Source organism: Lipophrys pholis, assembly GCF_963383615.2.
Source record: "Lipophrys pholis genome assembly, chromosome: 6".
Lineage (NCBI taxonomy): Eukaryota > Metazoa > Chordata > Actinopteri > Blenniiformes > Blenniidae > Lipophrys > Lipophrys pholis.
This window is the reverse complement of record NC_137629.1, coordinates 25,631,639-25,654,471: the sequence shown is the minus strand read 5'-3', so window position 1 is coordinate 25,654,471 and position 22,833 is coordinate 25,631,639. Positions and strand designations below refer to the sequence as shown.

At 40.4% G+C, this 22,833-nt stretch overlaps 5 protein-coding genes across 10 annotated transcripts in view; all 5 read right to left on the bottom strand.

Annotated features, from left to right (window-relative positions):
- Window positions 1-22,833, bottom strand: part of LOC308110671 (protocadherin alpha-C2-like) — a gene marked incomplete at its 5' end in the record, with an annotated part of 191,219 nt that overhangs the window by 34,076 nt on the left and 134,310 nt on the right. Inside the window, one exon of one of the 6 annotated variants that reach the window (XM_080465123.1) lies at window positions 11,951-14,329. The exons of 4 other annotated variants lie outside the window; for them this stretch is intronic. In XM_080465123.1, coding sequence (XP_080321249.1) covers window positions 11,951-14,329 — 2,379 coding nt within the window. Of the gene's footprint in view, window positions 1-8,016; window positions 10,396-11,950; window positions 14,330-22,833 lie in introns of those variants that run through there. One more of the 6 variants, XM_080465126.1, reaches the window with a different exon arrangement.
- LOC308110894 (protocadherin alpha-13-like) lies at window positions 1,365-3,743 on the bottom strand (the record flags this gene model as incomplete). The annotated part of the gene is made up of 1 exon (XM_080465514.1): window positions 1,365-3,743. One exon carries the CDS (start codon window positions 3,741-3,743, stop codon window positions 1,365-1,367), a length of 2,379 nt encoding a protein of 792 aa, XP_080321640.1.
- On the bottom strand, window positions 4,491-6,566 carry LOC308110680 (protocadherin alpha-3-like; the record flags this gene model as incomplete). The annotated part of the gene is made up of 1 exon (XM_080465138.1): window positions 4,491-6,566. The coding sequence occupies exon 1, from the start codon at window positions 6,552-6,554 to the stop codon at window positions 4,491-4,493; it is 2,064 nt and encodes a 687-aa protein (XP_080321264.1). The 5' UTR covers window positions 6,555-6,566.
- On the bottom strand, window positions 15,125-18,255 carry LOC308110677 (protocadherin alpha-2-like; the record flags this gene model as incomplete). Its single annotated transcript, XM_080465135.1, has 1 exon — window positions 15,125-18,255. One exon carries the CDS (start codon window positions 18,253-18,255, stop codon window positions 15,832-15,834), a length of 2,424 nt encoding a protein of 807 aa, XP_080321261.1. The 3' UTR covers window positions 15,125-15,831.
- LOC308110893 (protocadherin alpha-2-like) lies at window positions 19,048-22,186 on the bottom strand (the record flags this gene model as incomplete). Its single annotated transcript, XM_080465513.1, has 1 exon — window positions 19,048-22,186. The coding sequence occupies one exon, from the start codon at window positions 22,184-22,186 to the stop codon at window positions 19,763-19,765; it is 2,424 nt and encodes an 807-aa protein (XP_080321639.1). The 3' UTR covers window positions 19,048-19,762.

Sequence of the window (22,833 nt, the reverse complement as noted above, 5' to 3'; positions counted from 1 at the left end):
GCATCGTTTGCTATCGGAAGTAGATATCTCTCACCAGTTAAGGAAGACTCAGAAATACTGAGAACCTTTTCCCTTTCACGAAATGACGGCGCGTTGTCGTTAATATCAATGATCTGAACCTCTATGCGGTGCAGATGCATCGGGTTGGTCAGTATTGCTTCGAAGTAAAGAGAACATTTTTCCGTATTTGGACAGAGCTCTTCTCTATCGATCCTGTCGCAGACATAAAGCGCACCTGTTTTGAAATCCATGTCAAAATATTTATTTGAGTTGCTGGAGACTATTCGCAAATCCCGTCTCTCTTGCTCGTTAACATTCAATTGTATGTCTTTCGCAAGATTTCCCACCACAGTTCCTTTGTCCACCTCCTCTGACACGGAGTACGAGAGCTGCGCGGCGGACGCGTCGCACAAACAAAGCAGGGCGAGTATTTGTATCCAAGTGACGTCTTTTTGTCTTATATTTCCCATGGCTGCCACCCGATGAAAAATACAAATTTTGAGCATGTCCAAATTTCACCGGCATATCAAAAAAAGCCGTATCTGTCAGCGGCTATTCGTGTATCCTCTGACAAAGCACTGGACTAACTCCATCGCAAGCGGAGGAGGAGTCCGGGGAAGAAAAAAAAATGAGCCACTGATATATGTACAATCACTAGCGACACCAACTGTAGATTTAATGTAAGTACGGAATAAATGTATGGATCATTCGATCCAGTAGAAAAAATAGTAAAAAGAGGAACACAAAAATCATGTTTTGACTGTTTTCTATCTGTTAAAATATATGGCAAAAACTGTGAAATTAATTAATAACTGACATTACAACTATTGAAGCAGATATGTTTCCAGTTATGTGATCAAGGATGGAACGTGTAAAGAATAATACATTTTCCATTAAGTTTCCCTACGGAGTGTATAGACCAGGGGTCCTCAATTCCGGGCCTCGAGGGCCGGCGTCCTGCACGGTTTAGCTCTCTCCCAGCTTCAGCACACCTCGATCTGATACTGATGTCATCATCTAGCTTGTAAAAAAGCCAAGTAAGGAGCCCCTTATTGGATTCAGGTGTGTTGGAACCGGGAGAAACCTAAAACATGCAGGACACCGGCCCTCGAGGCCCGGAATTGAGGACCCTTGGTATAGACGTTACCCAGATGTGGTAAACAAACGAATCAGAACCATGGACAGCAACCACAGTAGTAACTTCAGTGAATTCTCACTTCAGAATACAAAGCGGGACAGAGTGATCATATTGTATGAATCACTGAAACAAGTTTGACGTATGACAGTGCCTGAAAATATAGATAGGGATAAAATAGATCAAAAAAACATTTTTAAGTGACTCAATAGCTACACACGTCATACAGTCAACTCACCTTGTCTTTGTTGGGTAAAGTCTGAGTCCTGGTAAAAGTGTCTCCTCCGTTTATACTGATCAGTTCACCATCCACAGTTGGAAAAGGCGCGGGGAAAACCACTACATCACTCTTCAGTGTGTCTGAGCTGAAACACACGTCGTACTGCTGAGTAGATTTGGAGTAAGACCAACTCCCGTCAGGGTGGGTAGTGATCATGGGGGCGCTGTACCTGCTGAAAGAGCCGTCTGTCCTGTGGCACCTGACCGCTATTAAACTGATGAGGCTGAGCAGAAAGATGACGGACACTGACACGATAGCGATCAGCAGGTACAGGTTCAAATCCGAGAAGCTGTCCTCCTTTATAGGCACATGTCTGAACTGAGTCTGGATGTCAGCGGTGCTTTCAACCACCACCACATCAATAGAGACAGTAGCTGACAGGGAGGGCTCTCCATTATCAGAAACCAGCACCACCAATGGATGAGTTTTTAGGTCATTATCACTCATCCTCCTCTTAGTCCTTATCTCTCCGGTGCTGGTTCCGATCCTAAACAGGTTGTTTCCTTTGGGTTCAGACAAGTGATACGAAAGCAGTGCGTTGTATCCAGAGTCTGCATCTACAGCCCTGATCTTTGCCACAAAGTATCCTGCTTCTGCAGAATACGGGATGTTCTCACTGTTAACGGAGCCGTGCTCAGAATAAGGAGCAAGAATTGTTGGAATATTATCATTTTCATCGAGGATTAAAACATTGACGGTCACGTTGCTGCTGAGCGGAGGGACACCAGAGTCTGTGGCCTGAACTTTGAACTGAAACGTTTTCAACTCCTCGAAATTAAAGGACTGTAGACTCATAATTTCCCCCGTCTCCGAGTTAATATTTACAAATGATGTTAAAAGGATACTTTTCTCAAAGCCTTCTAATGAGTATGTCACTTTCGCATTTTCACTGACATCAGGATCTACAGCAGTAACCACGCATATACGAGCTCCAATCGGACTGTTTTCTTTTACGTAGACATTAATGAGGGGTTCAAGAAAACGTGGAGCATTGTCATTGACATCAGATACTTGAATTAAAACAGTACTCTTGCTGGACAGAGACGGCGTACCTTCATCAGTGGCTGTGATTGTGACATTGTGAAACGAGCATTCTTCTCTATTAAGACGCCCATCTACTACTAAAGAGTAATAATTTTTATAATTCAAATTTAGTTTAAAGGGTGACGAACCAGTGAGTTTGCACTGAGTTTGGCCGTTTTTCCCCGAATCTTTATCAGTTACTGTCACAAGAGCAACAACGCTTCCTATTTCGGCATCTTCTCGAACAGGGTTCATTAGTGACGTTACCATAATTACAGGGGTATTATCGTTTACATCAAGTACCTCCACTAACAGCTTTCCATTTGCGCTCCGGGGCGATGCACCTTTGTCTTTAGCTTGAATATGAATATCATATGCTGACTGCACTTCGTGATCCAAATCACCATGAACTGTGACCTCACCGGTCTCCGCATTGATAAAAAACATATCAGCAGGATTGAAGTTCCCACGTGTCACAAAGGAATAAACTACATTCCCGTTATCCCCCTCATCTAAATCAGCGGCATTAAGTTGAATAACTAACGACCCAGCTTTAGCGTTTTCTTTAATGCGTGCTTTGTAAAGTGATTGGCTAAATGAAGGCGTGTTATCATTTACATCCAAAACATTAACCTGGATCTGCACGGTCCCACTTTTAGGAGGTTTACCTCCATCAAGAGCTGACAGGGTTAATGTAATAAGATGTTGTTTTTCTCGATCTAAAGCCTTTTGCAGCACTAATTCGGCAGTCGCGCCGTATTCTCCACTGCTCTGCACGTCGAGGGAGAAATATTCATTTGGACTCAGCTTGTAGGTCTTAACTGAATATCCGCCTGTATCTGCATCTAGAGCTAAAGGAAGCAAGAAGTGTTCACCCGTAGGCGAAGATTCAGAAATATTGACGGGAAATGATTTCTCTACAAATGCAGGTGAATTGTCATTTACATCAGTAATCACCACCTCGATGCGTCGAAGTAACATAGGATTACTCAGTATGGCCTCTACATTTAGTGTGCATTTGATTGTGTTTGGACAAAGCTCCTCGCGATCTATTCTCTCACAAACATAAAGCTCACCCGTTTTCAAATTTGTGTCGAAATATGTCTTACTGTATCCCGAAACGATATTTAAATTCCTGGTTTGCAGGTCTCGCACGTTGACATTTAAATCCTTGGCGAGGTTTCCAACCACAGTTCCTTTGTCCACTTCCTCGGAAACAGAGTAAAAAATCTGAGCAGCGGACCAGTCCAATAAAAAGGTGATGATCAGTGAGCATAAAATCCCATTATTCCTCTCATTGCCCATATCTGCTTTGAAAAACAAAGACTCGATTGCAGTTATTTTCATCCACAAAACGCCACACTATCGCCTAACATTTTCCCTCCCGTCCACTTCAGACTACTGCCTTTTACCGTCACCACACAAAGCACACCCCCGGTCTGCTGACGCTTCATAGCAAAAGGAGGAGACTAAAAACACAAAGTGCAAAAAAAAACCTGTTTCGGTCATTAGCGACCTCAAGCGTTATAACTTAGATATAACTAAGAACATGTAAAATCGACTCTCTGACGCACACCACTTGTGGGTATCCAATACAATCTGACAATAATTTTTTTTCTAATGCGTGGAGAGGAACAACATTAAAAAGGTACCAATTGTCTGAAAACCATTATGCTGATTTATTGTCTAAATGACGTTTGGGACAAGATGCAATGTTTTTAATTTGACATATCTTCACAACGAAGCACATCAAGTAAGGGAATGGATTATTTCACCAATAAATGTTGATGGATAAGTAAACCAACAATTTGATATAAAGCCCTTTTGATAGATCGAAAAGACGAGAAGTTTATTTTCAGAACCACGGAAAGCGCCCCAAAAGGCCGTTTGAACCACAGACAACCTCTTTCAATGAATTTACACAGATGTTTCACGTTAGACTGAATTTTTACAAACGCAGTGATCGATGGTAGTGGTGTGCAGTAGAAATACAAAAATCCGTTTGAAAGTTTACCTTTTGTGTATTTTTTTCCTGAAAATTTAATCGACGAGTTAGAAACCGCTTACCTTTTCGTTGTTGGGTAAAGTCTGAGTCCTGGTAAAAGTGTCTCCTCCGTTTATACTGATCAGTTCACCATCTACAGGTGGAAACGGCGGGGGGAAAACCACTACATCACTCTTCAGCGTGTCTGAACTGAAACACACGTCGTACTGCTGAGTAGATTTGGAATAAGACCAACTGCCGTCAGGGTGGGTGGTGATCATGGGGGCGCTGTACCTGCTGAAGGAGCCGTCTGTCCTGTGGCACCTGACCGCTATTAAACTGATGAGACTCAGTAGGAAGATGGCGGACACTGACACGATGGCGATCAGCAGGTACAGGTTCAAATCTGAGAAGCTGTCCTCCTTTGTTGGCACATGTCTGAACTGAGTCTGGATGTCAGCGGTGCTTTCAACCACCACCACATCGATAGAGACAGTAGCTGACAGGGAGGGCTCTCCATTATCAGAAACCAGCACTACCAACGGGTGAGTTTTCAGGTCATTGTCACTCATCCTCCTCTTAGTCCTGATTTCTCCGGTGCTGGTTCCAATCCTGAACAGGTTGTTTCCTTTGGGTTCAGAGACGTGATAAGAAAGCAGTGCGTTGTATCCAGAGTCTGCATCTACAGCCCTGATCTTTGCCACAAAATATCCTGCTTCAGCAGAATATGGGATGTTCTCACTGTTAACAGTGCCATGCTCAGAATAAGGAGCAAGAATTGTTGGAATATTATCATTTTCATCGAGGATTAAAACATTTATGGTAGCTTTGCTGCTCAGTGGAGGAACACCAGAGTCTGTGGCCTGAACTCTGAACTGAAACGCTTTCAACTCCTCAAAGTTAAAAGATTGTAGACTGATAATCTCTCCAGTCTCCGAGTTTATGTTTAAAACAGAAGATATCTGAATATTTTTGAGAGAACTGTCCAACAATGCATAACTCAATTTTGCATTACTATCCAGATCAGGATCAACTGCATTTATTTTAAAAATAACTAATCCTGTTGGACTGTTTTCTTTCACATAAACATTAATAACAGACTCCATAAATCGAGGGGTGTTATCATTAACATCAGACACTTCAACAGTAATGATTCTGATGCTGGATAAAGGAGGGCTCCCTTCATCTGTGGCCATAATGGTCACATTGTAAAACGAAATGTTTTCTCTGTCCAGAGGTCCATCAACAACTAAGGAATAGTCGTTTTTATAATTGGACTTTAGCTTAAAAGGAACAGATCCAACAACATTACAGGCGGTTATATCGTTGGTTCCTCCATCTTTATCACTTCCTGTAATGAAAGCAACAATAGTCCCCATCTCTGCGTCTTCTTTAACAGGCGTCATCAGTGACGTCACATATATTTCTGGGGCATTGTCATTCACATCAATTATCTCTATCAGCAGTTTAGCATGCGCACTACGAGGAGACGCACCTTGATCTTTTGCCTGAACTCTGACTTCATAGGCAGGCGTTTCCTCAAAATCTATTTTACCTTTAACAGTAATTTCTCCAGTTTCCGGATTTAAGTCAAAAATATCTAATGGATCAATATTCCCTCTTTTGATGAAAGAATACAAAACCTTACCGTTTGTTCCCTCGTCTAAATCTGTTGCATTTAATTTGATGACGAACGTATGCGGAGGAGCATTTTCTTCCACCCTCACTTTATAAAGGGATTTGCTGAATAAGGGTGTATTGTCATTGACATCAATTACGTTAACGGTTAACTCTAAAGTACCTGATCGAGCAGGTTTACCTCCGTCCACGGCGGTCAAGATAAGTTTTATTATTGGCTGTTTCTCTCGATCTAAAGCTTTCTGCAGCACTAACTCAGCAGACACACCGTGTTCTCCGCCAGTCTGCACATCAAGAGAGAAATGCTCATTTGGACTCAGCTTGTAGGTTTTCACTGAGTTACTCCCTATGTCTGCATCTACTGCTACAGGAAGAAGATATCGTTCTCCTGGTGACAGTAATTCAGAAATGTCCATTGAAAGCGATTGTTCAAAGAAGGATGGCGAGTTATCATTTATATCGAGAATAATTACCTCAATACGATGCACATTCATTGGATTTTTCAGAGCAGCTTGTATTTTGACTGAACATTTTACTACATGCGGACAAAGATCTTCTCGGTCTATTCTCTCGCCAACAAAGAGGTTACCCGTCCCCAGGTTCACGTCAAAGTATGTCTTGCTGAAACTGGAAACAATACGTAGATCCCTGATTTGGAGTTCCTGAAGATTGAGGTTTAAATCCTTTGCGATATTTCCCACCACTGTGCCTTTGTTCACCTCCTCAGATATTGAATAGGACAACTGTGAAGCAGATCGCTCACAAAGACAAAGCAGTGCAACAAAATGAATCCAGGAGTATGCGTTTTGTCGTTGCATATACATCGTTGATCGAGTTGATTAGATCCCGAAAGAACATCTATCACCCGCACAAGCAATCCATTCCCAAAGCAGCGCTATTCTGGTTGATCGCGTCCCGCTCTTACCACAACACTACCGAGTGTCGAGAAAAAATAAAAAAAATGGCTGATGACGAGTCCAGTTGTCAGTGCACGGACGAGTTCTCGGTTTACAAGCAGATTATAAATCTACGGTCTCCAGCGACATCATGCGGTAGAGAGTAGATACACGTTTACCAATATACTGTCGAGTTATTTTTCCCAAATAATTTAAATACAACACGTCTTTCAAAAAATAAATAAATACAAATAAAATGATGTACAAGATGCAACGGCATAACTTCTATGATAAATTATTCAAAAAGTGTAATGATACATCTATGAACACCAAGTAAATGTGTGTACAAATATTCATGAATGTTCAACAAGCAACCAACATAGATCAACGGCTCTTTAAAATGCTTTGAAGCTATAATGTAATTGTTTAGAAAATAATCAACACTAGCTTTAAAAACAATGGTTACAATTAGAAAACAAATCATAGTTATTCTTAATGAAAATCTCAGTTGTTTAAAAGATAACTGTGTATATGAATTATGTTTGTCTTCATTGCCACAGTGGCATTCCCTCACTTTTAATGCAAACACTATGCTTGACAACAACAATTCAAGGTCAAAACACTGAAGATGGTTGATTTATGAGTAACACATCAGAACGTGCTTTCTCAAGGAAATCAAAGTTAAATATAAAAAAGATATTTTGATTTAAGCATTTAAAGGCACTGGTAAACTTCTATGATTAGATGATTTCTATATCATTTCAAAGACAGGTTACTTTTGTTTACTATTTGCTTCATAACAATAAAATGTGTAAGGTGCTCTATTGTATGGCTGAATATAATACTATGTGGGATGTACGATACATTAACTTTGTCTTTTTTAATGATGATGTAGTTTTCAAGGTTAAATTCTATTTAGTTTATTGATGGACTTGGCATTCAAACAAGTTCAGTTAAAAATTTACATTAAAACTAATACAAAATTTGAAAAGAAAAACATTATTTTGGGAAACTTTATATACTAAAAAGGGAAGAAAATATCACTGCAAATAGAGCCTACCTTTTCTTTGTTGGGTAAAGTCTGAGTCCTGGTAAATGTATCTCCTCCGTTTATACTGATCAGTTCACCATCCACAGGTGGAAAAGGTGCGGGGAAAACCACTACATCACTCTTCAGTGTGTCTGAGCTGAAACACACGTCGTACTGCTGAGTAGATTTGGAGTAAGACCAACTGCCGTCAGGGTGGGTGGTGATCATGGGGGCGCTGTACCTACTGAAAGACCCGTCTGTCCTGTGGCACCTGACTGCTATTAAACTGATGAGACTCAGCAGGAAGATGGCGGACACTGACACGATGGCGATCAGTAGGTACAGGTTCAAATCCGAGAAGCTGTCCTCCTTTATAGGCACATGTCTGAACTGAGTCTGGATGTCAGCGGTGCTTTCAACCACCACCACATCGATAGAGACAGTAGCTGTATGGGGGGGATCTCCACTATCAGAAACCAGCACCACCAATGGGTGATTTTTCAGGTCATTATCACTCATCCTCCTCTTAGTCCTTATTTCTCCGGTGCTGGTTCCAATCCTGAATAGGTTGTTTCCTTTGGGTTCAGACAGGTGATAAGAAAGCAGTGCGTTGTATCCAGAGTCTGCATCTACGGCCCTGATCTTTGCCACAAAGTATCCTGCTTCTGCAGAATATGGGATGTTCTCACTGTTAACGGAGCCGTGCTCAGAATAAGGAACAAGAATTGTTGGAATATTATCATTTTCATCGAGGACTAAAACATTTACAGTTGCATTGCTGCTAAGTGGAGGAACACCAGAATCTGTGGCCTGAACTTTGAACTGAAACGTTTTCAACTCCTCAAAGTTAAAAGACTGGAGACTGATAATCTCTCCAGTGTCTGAGTTAATATTTAAAACTGATGAAATTGGAATGTTTTTAGGGAAACTGTCTAACAAACTATAACTTAGTTTGGCATTACTATGTAGATCAGGATCAAGTGCTCTTATTTTACAAATAACTGAGCCTGTTGGACTGTTTTCTTTTACAAAAACATTAATCACAGGTTCAATAAAATGAGGTGCGTTATCATTGACATCTGAAACTTCAACTGTAATGATTCTGATGCTGGATAGAGGAGGACTCCCTTCATCTGTGGCCTTTATGGTCACATTGTAAAACGAAATGTTTTCTCTGTCCAGAGGTCCATCAACAACTAAAGAATAGTCGTTTTTGTAATTGGACTTCAGCGTGAATGGAACAGACCCAATTACATTACAGTCAGTTAAACCATTATCCCCTCCATCTTTATCACTTACTGTAACTAAAGCAACAATAGTCCCTATTACTGCGTCTTCTTTAACTGGCGTCATCAGTGACGTCACTGATATGTCTGGGGCATTGTCATTCACGTCCAGTATCTCTATCAGCAGTTTGGCATGCGCACTGCGAGGAACAGAACCCTGATCCATTGCTTGAACTCTGACTTCATAAGCAGGTGTTTCTTCATAATCTAAATTCCCTTTAACAGTAATTTGTCCTGTTTCAGGATCGAGATCAAATATATTTGAATCAGGAATATTTCTTTGTTTCAGGAAAGAAAACAATATTTTGCTGTTCATGCCTTCGTCCAAATCAGTTGCATTCAACTTCATAATAAGTGATCCTGGAGCTGCATTTTCCATGACACGCACTTTAAAAAGCGATTTGCTGAACGTCGGTATATTGTCATTAACGTCAATTACATTGACACGTATCTGCAATGATCCTGATCTCGGGGGTTTCCCTCCATCAACAGCGGTCAAAACAAGTGTGATCACCGACTGTTTCTCTCGATCTAAAGCTTTTTGCAGCACTAACTCAGCGGACACACCGTGTTCTCCACTGCTTTGAATATCAAGAGAGAAATGCTCATTTGGACTCAGTTTGTAGGTTTTCACTGAGTTACTCCCCATGTCTGCATCTACTGCTACTGGGAGAACATATCGCTCCCCAGTCAGTGAAGATTCGTAAATATCCAAAGAATACGTGCTTTCAATAAATGCTGGAGAATTATCGTTAATATCTAAAATATTGACCTCTATGCGATTTACATTTGTGGGATCATTTAACACTGCTTGTAATCTCAACGAGCATTTCGCTAGATGCGAGCAAAGCTCCTCTCGGTCTATTTTCTCGTTAACAAAGAGATTTCCTGTACGCAGATTCACGTCAAAGTATGTCTTACTGTAACTCGAAACAACACGCAGACCTCTGGATTCTAGTTCTTGCACATTAAGGTTTAAATCCTTTGCGATATTTCCCACCACTGTGCCTTTGTTCACTTCTTCGGATATTGAATAGGACAACTGTGAAGCAGACCGGCCACAAAGACAAAGCAAAGCGACAAAATGAGTCCAGGCGTATCCGTCTTGTCGTCGAGGAAACATCGTTGATGTCTTGAACAATCAGAATCTGACAGAACATCTATCGCAGTGCAGGTAATCCATTCAAAAGAAGCAACTGTTTTTTTCTTGTCCACCACTTGCCACTATCTCCCCGACCGTCCAGCAAAAATAGTGGATGATGACGATCTGGTTTTCCAGTTACAGAGGAGGGGTTTTACGTTTACAAGCTATTTCACATCGACGGTCTACTGCGACATCATGTGGTGTAAAGGCAGACCCACCATTCCCAAAACTGCATCAATTAATTTGTCAAATCATATAATATGCAGCACCTCTTCAGAAAATGACTAACATCAGTTCAGAAGTGATTTCTAAAAAAATATCTCGTCAAACCATCAATTATGAAAACCAAAAAAAGCATGTAATCATTTGTATGAATATTTTATGACCAACTAACCCCCAATAACAGTAGTTAAACTGAAAAAGAAAAACTGTAATACTATCTGGATGGGAAAACCTCACGTTTCCCATGTATTTTAAAAGACTTTATAAGCAGAGGGATTTATTTGACACTATTCTGATTGTAAGTAGGAATTATTTGAGAAAGAATCGCTCAGGAATCAGCGTTTCCATGTTTAACTTCAGCACCACGGAGAGCGTAGTTCCTCTTTTTTCTTACGAGAAAGCGAGCTTCGTTCCCTCAACTCTGCAGACGCTGAATAAAGAAAACGTACATATACGTAGAATATGACGAAGCATGTACACCACTTGAGATGTTTAAATAATAATATTAGGTTTATGAGATACAGGATGTGGCATATTTGGTCTAACCAAGTAAATGGCTAACTGTATTAAAATGACTAAAATCAGAAATCACGTCCTAAAACATAGTCGGGGCACACTGAGGATCGTGTCTGGGAGACTGTTAAATATAGAGAGGAGAGAAATAATGTTATTTAATTGATGTACAAAGGGGAATGCGATGTTTCACTTCTGAAAAAAACAAATTAGGTTGTATATTATTGTGCAAGTCGTGAGCCCGTTTGAAAATGTGGTGCAAAGCGGCTCGGCCTCAAGCAGAAATGCTAAAGAGATTGGGTTGAAGTCTATTTCATCATGTCTATCAACGACTCAATTATAAGACTATTTCTGTGTTGTTTCTCAAATTTTGACTTTGAAACAGACATGTTTGGTATTTATTTCTGACAGCATTACAAAGTCCACGTTTGTGCGTGCGCATGCTTAATGCTCTATTCGTAAACACAAGCAAATAATCATGGAAGCCATACCGTGTCCGGGGGATTGGTGTCATGTAATCAAAGCCTAACGCACACAAATGTTTGATTTGTTTGCACCTGATTTCACTGATGCTATTGTCTACAAAACACATGCAAAAGAAAATTATTTTCAGACACTATTTAAAAAAAAAAAGAAGACAAAATACACTCAGTTTCAACACTATTTTGGGTTTTCAATGGAATTGGCAATCCTTCAAGCTCAATTGAAGATCTTTCAAAAAAGAGAATAATTAAAAGTCTGTAAAGAATATATATATGCAGATGCACTGAAAACTGGAACATGTTCAAGTAGGGCCTACCTTCTCTTGGTTGGGTAAAGTCTGAGTCCGGGTAAATGTGTCTCCTCCGTTTATACTGATCAGTTCACCATCCACAGGTGGAAAAGGTGCGGGGAAAACTACTACATCACTCTTCAGTGTGTCTGAGCTGAAACACACGTCGTACTGCTGAGTAGATTTGGAGTAAGACCAACTCCCGTCAGGGTGGGTGGTGATCATGGGGGCGCTGTACCTGCTGAAAGAGCCGTCTGTCCTGTGGCACCTGACAGCTATTAAACTGATGAGACTCAGCAGGAAGATGGCGGACACTGACACGATGGCGATCAGTAGGTACAGGTTCAAATCCGAGAAGCTGTCCTCCTTTATAGGCACATGTCTGAACTGAGTCTGGATGTCAGCGGTGCTTTCAACCACCACCACATCAATAGAGACTGTAGCTGACAGGGAGGGCTCTCCATTATCAGAAACCAGCACCACCAAGGGGTGATTCTTCAGGTCATTGTCACTCATCCTCCTCTTAGTCCTGATTTCCCCATTGCTGGTTCCAATCCTGAACAGGCTGTTTCCTTTGGGTTCAGACAGGTGATAAGAAAGCAGTGCGTTGTATCCAGAGTCTGCATCTACAGCCCTGATCTTTGCCACAAAGTAACCTGCTTCTGCAGAATAAGGGATGTTCTCACTGTTAACGGAGCCGTGCTCAGAATAAGGAGCAAGAATTGTTGGAATATTATCATTTTCATCGAGGACTAAAACATTAACAGTTGCATTGCTGCTGAGTGGAGGAACACCAGAATCTGTGGCCTGAACTTTGAACTGAAACGTTTTCAACTCCTCAAAGTTAAAAGACTGCAGACTGATAATTTCTCCAGTCTCTGAGTTAATATTTAAAACAGATGAAACAGGAATATATTTAGGGGCATTGTCTAAGAAACTATAACTTAACTTGGCATTGTTATGTAGATCGGGATCACGTGCACTTATCTTACAAATAATTGAGCCCGTTGGACTGTTTTCTTTTACAAAGACATTAATCACGGGTTCAATAAAATGAGGTGCGTTATCGTTGACATCAGACACTTCAACTGTAATGATTCTGATGCTGGATAGAGGAGGACTCCCTTCATCTGTGGCCTGAATGGTCACATCGTAAAATGAAATATTTTCTCTGTCCAGAGGTCCATCAACAACTAAAGAATAGTCGCTTTTGTAATTGGACTTTAGCTTGAATGGGACAGACCCAATTACTTTACAGCTAGTTAAACCATTATCCCCTCCATCTTTATCGCTCACTGTAACCAAAGCAACAATCGTCCCCATTTCTGCATCTTCTTTAACTGGGGTCATTAGTGACGTTACAGATATTTCTGGGGCATTGTCATTCACATCAGTTACCTCTATCAGCAGTTTAGCATGCGCACTACGAGGAGAAGAGCCTTGATCTCGCGCCTGAACTCTAACCTCATAAGCAGGTGTTTCCTCAAAATCTATTTTGCCTTTAACAGTAATTCCTCCGGTTTCCGGATTTAAGTCAAAAATAATTAATGGATCAATATTCCCTCTTTTGATAAAAGAATACAAAATCTTACCGTTCATGCCTTCGTCTAAATCAGTTGCATTTAACTTTATGATGAGTGATCCTGGAGCTGCATTTTCTATGACACGAACTTTGAAAAGCGATTTGCCAAAAGTTGGTATATTATCGTTAACGTCTAATACGTTTATGCGTATCTGCATTGATCCTGATCTCGGGGGTTTCCCTCCATCGACAGCGGTCAAAACAAGTGTGATTACCGATTGTTTCTCTCGATCTAAAGCTTTCTGCAGCACTAACTCAGCAGACACATCGTGTTCTCCGCCAGTCTGCACATCAAGAGAGAAATGATCATTTGGACTCAGCTTGTAGGTTTTCACTGAGTTACTTCCGACATCCGCATCTACTGCTACTGGGAGAACATATCGCTCTCCGGATAAAGAGGATTCAGAAATATTCAAAGAATATGTGTTTTCAATAAAAGTTGGAGAATTGTCGTTAATATCCATTATATTTACCTCTATGCGATGTGCATTCATGGGGTTACTTAAAACTACTTGCAATTTCAACGAGCATTTTGCCAAATGTGAACAAAGCTCCTCTCGGTCTATTCTCTCGTTAACAAAGAGGTTTCCGGTACGCAGATTCACTTCAAAGTAAGTCTTACTGTAACTCGAAACCATTCGAAGATCTCTGGTTTCTAGTTCTTGTAGATTGAGGTTTAAATCTTTCACGATATTTCCCACTACTGTGCCTTTGTTCACTTCCTCGGATATTGAAAAGGACAACTGTGAAGCAGACCGGCCACAAAGACAAAGCAAAGCGACGAAATGAATCCAGGCGTATCCGTCTTGTCTTCGCGGAAACATCGTTGATGTCTTGAAAGCTCAGAACCCGAGAGAAAACATCTACCGCAGAGCAGGTAATCCATTCAAAAGAAGCAACTGTATTATCTTGTCCACCACTCGACACAATCTCCTTGACTGTCCAGCAAAAATAATGGATGATGACGAGCTGGTTTTACAGTCACAGAGGAGGGGTTTTAGGTTTACGAGCTCATTTCACATCTACGGTCTACTGCGACATCACGTGGTGAAAGGAAGATCCACGCTTACCAAAACCCCATCAATTAATTTTTCAATTCATATAAAATGCAACACATCTTAAAACATGTACTGATCTCGTTCAGAAATGACTTGTAAGAATAGCTTAATGAAACATCCAATTAAAACAAACCTAAAAAAAGGTATGTGAACATCTTGAACAGCATTTAATGACCGACAAACGACCAATGATGATATTTAATCTGATTAAATTAAATTATGCACTTTGTTTGCAAACTTGTACTTTCGAGTTGTAGTTTAAGATACTGCACGAGTAGATATATTAATGTGATGAAATTCTGAATCAAAATAACATTTATTTCTGCAAGAATTGTGTTAAAACTAGCTTATCAACGTTTTATTTCAGCACTACGGAGAGCGCCGTTCATTTTGTTTACGATGAAGCCAGCTCATTTTACGTTCACTCGGCAGACGCTGGCGAAAGAAAATGCCTCCTTCATCGCATTTAGCAGAAATGTATAAAACCTTACGTGTTTGGATTAAAATGTTGGATATGTTTTTGTTTGTTTGCCGTTTTATTTTTTGTTTACTTTTGGGGGTGGGTGGGTTACAAATATTGGCTAAATTATGAAAACGCTGAGCGTTTCAAAACCGGCAGAAACGTGATATCTGCTCGCACAGAAACGTGGAAACTGATCTACTAACTGAACGCACTGTGGACGACGTTCGAACGACTCCAAAATATATTGATCAGTTGATGTCAATTATGAAATATACCATTTGATAAATCTGAAAACGCTTGCGTTGCTTATTATTATGTCAGTTCTTACAGCATTTGTAAAGGTGGTGCAAACCGTCAAGAAGTTAAGCACGAGCTCGGGGAGGGAGGGGCTTTCTCAACTTTCTGTAAACGACGTTTGTTTGTGAAATTTAATATGATTTTTTTTTCTTTGTGAGTGTGTAGTAGGATACCTCACATTTTGCCTCTGAAACATATGTTCTCCAAGACTTTGTTTCCAATTTTCAGTTCACACATATTTGTCGTAAGGCTCCAATATGGTTCATAACTTCTTTAAAAACGCTTTCCAAACTTCAAAGTTTGGGCCCAGAAAAGTGGAAAAACGTTTAACAATATATAAGTCATTTAAGCCAACTGTGTCTTCTTCTTTATTTATTTTTTGCGCAAGATACAATATTATTAAGGTTGACGCCATAATTGGTGTTTGATGACATTTAGATACTTATAAGCATGCATGGCAGGCTATATGAAAATAAACTATGTTCTACATCTGCATTAAAGACAACAATTAATGACTCAAAACACGAGTAAAATATTCCAGCCAATAGCCTACCTTTTCTTTGTTGGGTAAGGTCTGAGTCCTGGTAAAAGTGTCTCCTCCGTTTATACTGATCAGTTCACCATCCACAGGTGGAAAAGGTGCCGGGAAAACCACTACATCACTCTTCAGTGTGTCTGAGCTGAAACACACGTCGTACTGCTGAGTAGATTTGGAGTAAGACCAACTCCCGTCAGGGTGGGTGGTGATCATGGGGGCGCTGTACCTGCTGAAAGATCCGTCTGACCTGTGGCACCTGACCGCTATTAAACTGATGAGACTCAGCAGAAAGATGACTGACACTGAGACAATGGCGATCAGCAGGTACAGATTCAAATCCGAGAAGCTGTCTTCCTTTGTAGGCACATGTCTGAACTGAGTCTGGATGTCAGCGGTGCTTTCAACCACCACCACATCGATAGAGACAGTAGCTGACAGGGAGGGCTCTCCATTATCAGAAACCAGCACTACCAACGGGTGAGTTTTCAGGTCATTGTCACTCATCCTCCTCTTAGTCCTGATTTCTCCGGTGCTGGTTCCAATCCTGAACAGGTTGTTTCCTTTGGGTTCAGAGACGTGATAAGAAAGCAGTGCGTTGTATCCAGAGTCTGCATCTACAGCCCTGATCTTTGCCACAAAGTATCCTGCTTCTGCAGAATATGGGATGTTCTCACTGTTAACGGAGCCATGCTCAGAATAAGGAGCAAGAATTGTTGGAATATTATCATTTTCATCAAGGACTAAAACATTTACAGTTGCATTGCTGCTGAGAGAAGGACTACCAGAGTCTGTGGCCTGAACTTTGAACTGAAACGTTTTCAACTCCTCAAAGTTAAAAGACTGCAGACTCATAATTTCTCCAGTCTCTGAATTAATGTTTAAAACAGATGAAACTAGAATGTTTTTAGGGACGCTGTCCAACAAACTATAACTTATCTTGGCATTATTATGTTGATCCGGATCAAGTGCACTTATCTTACAAATAACTGAGCCCGTTGGACTGTTTTCTTTTACAAAAACATTAATCACAGGTTCAATAAAATGAGGTGAATTATCGTTGACATCAGACACTTCGACAGTAATGATTCTGATGCTGGATAGAGGAGGGTTCCCTTCATCAGTGGCTTTTATGGTCACATTGTAAAACGAAATTTTTTCTCTGTCTAGAGGTCCATCAACAACTAAAGAAAAGTCATTTTTATAATTGGACTTCAGCTTGAAAGGAACAGATCCAACAACATTACAGTGAGTCCCACCATTATTTCCTCCATCTTTATCACTGACTGTGACAAAAGCAACAATAGTCCCCATGTCTGCGTCTTCTTTAACGGGGGTCATCAGTGACGTCACTGATATTTCTGGGGCATTGTCATTCACATCAATTATCTCGATCAGCAGTTTAGCATGCGCACTACGGGGAACAGGACCCCGATCTTGTGCCTGAACTCTGACTTCATAAGCAGGTGTATCTTCATAATCCAATTTGCCTTTAACCTTGATTTCTCCCGTTTCCCGATTAAGACTAAATATAGTTGATGGTTCAAAATTCCCTTGTTTAATAAATGAATACTCGATTTTACCGTTTTTGCCTTCGTCTAAATCAGTTGCATTTAATTTTATGATCAGTGATCCTGGAGCTGCATTTTCTATGACACGCACCTTAAAAAGCGATTTGCTGAAGGTTGGTATATTGTCATTAACGTCTAATACGTTTATACGTATCTGCAATGATCCTGATCTTGGAGGTTTCCCTCCATCGACAGCGGTCAAAACAAGTGTGATCTCTGACTTTTTCTCTCGATCTAAAGCTTTTTGCAGCACTAACTCAGCAGACACACCGTGCTCTCCAGTGCTTTGAATATCAAGAGAGAAATGATCATTTGGACTCAGTTTGTAGGTTTTCACTGAGTTACTTCCGACATCCGCATCCACTGCTACTGGGAGAACATATCGCTCTCCGGTTAAAGAGGATTCAGATATATTCAGAGAATATGTGTTTTCAATAAAAGTTGGAGAATTGTCGTTAATATCGTTGATATTTAACTCAATACGATGTGCATTCATAGGGTTATTTAAAACTACTTGCAATTTCAACGAGCATTTTGCCAACTGTGAACAAAGCTCCTCTCGGTCTATTCTCTCGTTAACAAAGAGGTTTCCGGTACGCAGATTCACGTCAAAGTATGTCTTACTGTAACTCGAAACAACACGCAGACCTCTGGATTCTAGTTCTTGCACATTAAGGTTTAAATCCTTTGCGATATTTCCCACCACTGTGCCTTTGTTCACTTCCTCGGATATTGTATAGGACAACTGTGAAGCAGACCGGCCACAAAGACAAAGCAAAGCGACAAAATGAATCGAGGCGAATCCGTTTTGTCTTCGCGGAAACATCGTTGATGCCTTGAAAGCTCAGAACCCAAGAGAACATCTATCGCAGAGCAGGTAATCCATTCAAAAGAAGCAATTGTATTATCTTGTCCACCACTCGACACAATCTCCTTGACTGTCCAGCAAAAATAGTGGATGATGACGAGCTGGTTTTACAGTCACAGAGGAGGGGGTTTTAGGTTTACAAGCTCTATTCACATCTACGGTCTACTGCGACATCACGTGGTGAAAGGAAGATCCACGCTTACCAAAACCCCATCAATTAAATTTTTCAAATCATATAAAATGCAACACATCTTAAAACATGTACTGATCTCGTTCAGAAATGACTTGTAAGAATAGCTTATTGAAACATCCAATTTAAAAAAAAGCATGTTAACATCTTGAACAGCATTTAATGACCGACAAACGACCAATGATGATATTTAATCTGATTAAATTAAATGATGTTATTCGTTTGCAAAATTGCACTTTCGCGTTGTAGTTTAAGATACTGAACGACTAGATATATTAATGTGATGATATTCTGAATCAAAATAACATGTATTTCTATAAGAATTGTGTTAAAACTAGCTTATCGACGTTTTATTTCAGCACTACGGAGAGCGCCGTTCATTTTGTTTACGATGAAGCCAGCTCATTTAACGTTCACTCGGCAGACGCTGGCGAAAGAAAATGCCTCCTTCATCGCATTTAGCAGAAATGTATAAAACCGTACGTGTTTGGATTACAATGTTGGATATGTTTTTGTTTGTTTGCTGTTTTATTTTTTGTTTTTGTTTTTTGTTTACTTTTGGGGGTGGGTGGGTTACACATATTGGCTAAATTATGAAAACGCTGAGCGTTTTAAAACTGGCAGAAACGTGATATTTGCTCGCACAGACACGTGGAAACTGATCTGCTAACTGAACGCACTGTGGACGACGGTTGAAAGACTCCAAAATATATTGATCAGTTGATGTCAATTATGAAATATATCATTTGATAAATCTGAAAACGCTTGCGTTGCTTATTATTATGTCAGTTCTTACAGCATTTGTAAAGGTGGTGCAAACCGTCAAGAAGTTAAGCACGAGCTCCGGGAGGGAGGGGCTTTCTCAACTTTCTGTAAACGACGTTTGTTTGTGAAATTTAATATGTTTTTTTTTTCTTTGTGAGTGTGTAGTAGGATACCTCACATTTTGCCTCTGAAACATATGTTCTCCAAGACTTTGTTTCCAATTTTCAGTTCACACATATTTGTCGTAAGGCTCCAATATGGTTCATAACTTCCTTAAAAACGCTTTCCAAACTTCAAAGTTTGGGCCCAGAAAAGTGGAAAAACGTTTAACAATATATAAGTCATTTAAGCCAACTGTGTCTTCTTCTTTATATTTTTTGCGCAAGATACAATATTATTAAGGTTGACACCATTATTGGTGTTTGATGACATTTACGTAGATACTTACAAGCATGCATGACAGGCTATATGAAAATAAACTATGTTCTACATCTGCATTAAAGACAACAATTAATGACTCAAAACACGAGTAAAATATTCCAGCCAATAGCCTACCTTTTCTTTGTTGGGTAAGGTCTGAGTCCTGGTAAAAGTGTCTCCTCCGTTTATACTGATCAGTTCACCATCCACAGGTGGAAAAGGTGCCGGGAAAACCACTACATCACTCTTCAGTGTGTCTGAGCTGAAACACACGTCGTACTGCTGAGTAGATTTGGAGTAAGACCAACTGCCGTCAGGGTGGGTGGTGATCATGGGGGCGCTGTACCTGCTGAAAGATCCGTCTGACCTGTGGCACCTGACCGCTATTAAACTGATGAGACTCAGTAGAAAGATGACTGACACTGAGACAATGGCGATCAGCAGGTACAGATTCAAATCCGAGAAGCTGTCCTCCTTAGTAGGCACATGTCTGAACTGAGTCTGGATGTCAGCGGTGCTTTCAACCACCACCACATCGATAGAGACAGTAGCTGACAGGGAGGGCTCTCCATTATCAGAAACCAGAACTACCAACGGGTGAGTTTTCAGGTCATTGTCACTCATCCTCCTCTTGGTCCTGATTTCTCCGGTGCTGGTTCCGATCCTGAACAGGTTATTTCCTTTGGGTTCAGAGACGTGATAAGAAAGCAGTGCGTTGTATCCAGAATCTGCATCTACAGCCCTTATCTTTGCCACAAAGTATCCTGCTTCTGCAGAATAAGGGATGTTCTCACTGTTAACGGAGCCGTGCTCAGAATAAGGAGCAAGAATTGTTGGAATATTATCATTTTCATCAAGGACTAAAACATTTACAGTTGCATTGCTGCTGAGAGAAGGACTACCAGAGTCTGTGGCCTGAACTTTGAACTGAAACGTTTTCAACTCCTCAAAGTTAAAAGACTGCAGACTGATAATTTCCCCAGTCTCTGAATTAATGTTTAAAACAGATGAAACTAGAATGTTTTTAGGGACGCTGTCCAACAAACTATAACTTATCTTGGCATTATTATGTTGATCCGGATCAAGTGCACTTATCTTACAAATAACTGAGCCCGTTGGACTGTTTTCTTTTACAAAAACATTAATCACAGGTTCAATAAAATGAGGTGCATTATCGTTGACATCAGACACTTCAACAGTAACGATTCTGATGCTGGATAAAGGAGGGCTCCCTTCATCAGTGGCCTTTATGGTCACATTGTAAAACGAAATGTTTTCTCTGTCTAGAGGTCCATCAACAACTAAAGAATAGTCGTTTTTATATTTGGACATCAGCTTGAAAGGAACAGATCCAACAACATTACAATTAGTTCCACCATTATTTCCTCCATCTTTGTCACTTACTGTGACAAAAGCAACAATAGTCCCCATCTCTGCGTCTTCTTTAACGGGGGTCATTAGTGACGTCACCGATATTTCTGGGGCATTGTCATTCACATCAATTATCTCGATCAGCAGTTTAGCATGCGCACTACGAGGAACAGAACCCCGATCTTGCGCCTGAACTCTGACTTCATAAGCAGGTGTATCTTCATAATCTAGTTTGCCCTTAACCTTGATTTCTCCCGTTTCCCGATTAAGACTAAATAAAGTTGATGGATCAATATTCCCTTGTTTAATAAAAGAATACACGATTTTACCGTTTATGTCTTCGTCTAAATCAGTTGCATTTAATTTTATGATGAGTGATCCGGGAGCTACATTTTCTATGACACGCACCTTAAAAAGCGATTTGCTGAAGGTTGGTATATTGTCATTAACGTCTAATACGTTTATGCGTATCTGCAATGATCCTGACCTCGGAGGTTTCCCTCCATCGACAGCGGTCAAAACTAGTGTGATCTCTGACTGTTTCTCTCGATCTAAAGCTTTCTGCAGCACTAACTCAGCAGACACACCGTGCTCTCCACTGCTTTGAATATCAAGAGAAAAATGCTCATTTTGACTCAGCTTGTAGGTTTTCACTGAGTTACTTCCGACATCCGCATCTTCTGCTACTGGGAGAACATATCGCTCTCCGGTTAAAGAGGATTCAAAGATATCCAGAGAATATGTGTTTTCACTAAATGCTGGGGAATTATCGTTCATATCCATTATATTTAACTCAATGCGATGTGCATTCATAGGGTTACTTAAAAGTACTTGCAATCTCAACGAGCATTTTGCCAAATGCAAACAAAGCTCCTCTCGGTCTATTCTCTCGTTAACAAAGAGGTTTCCTGTACGCAGATTCACGTCAAAGTATGTCTTACTGTAACTCGAAACCATTCGAAGATCTCTGGTTTCCAGTTCTTGTACATTGAGGTTTAAATCCTTTGCGATATTTCCCACCACTGTGCCTTTGTTCAGCTCCTCGGATATTGAATAGGACAACTGTGAATCAGACCGGCCACAAAGACAAAGCAAAGCGACAAAATGAATCCAGGCGTATCCGTCTTGTCTTCGCGGAAACATCGTCGATGCCTTGAAAGCTCTGAACCCGAGAGAACATCAGTCGCAGTTCAGGTAATCCATTCCAAAGAAGCAACTGTTTTTCCTTGTCCACTACTTGCCACTATCTCCCCGACCGTCCAGCAAAAATAGTGGATGATGACGAGCTGGTTTTCCAGTTACAGAGGAGGGGTTTTACGTTTACAAGCTATTTCACATCGACGGTCTACTGCGACATCATGTGGTGTAAAGGCAGACCCACCATTACCAAAACTGCATCAATTAATATATCAAATCATATAAAATGCAGCACATCTTCAGAAGTTTATTAAACTCAGTTCAGATATCACTAAAAAATAGCTCGCCAAACCATTAATTTTAAAAAGCTAAAAAAAAAGCATGTAAACATTTGTATGGATATGTAATAACCAACAAACCTCCAACAACAATAGTTAAACTGATATACTTAAACACTATATAGATTAGAAAACCCCACGTCCCCCCTTTATTTTAAAATACTATTTGGGTAGAGGCATTTATTTGATGAAATTCTGATTTAAAATAGGAATTATTTGAAGAAGAATTGTGCCGGAATCAGCGTTTACACGTTTAACTTCAGCACCACGGAGAGCGTCGTTTACTTTTATATGATCAAATTAGTTTACCAAAAA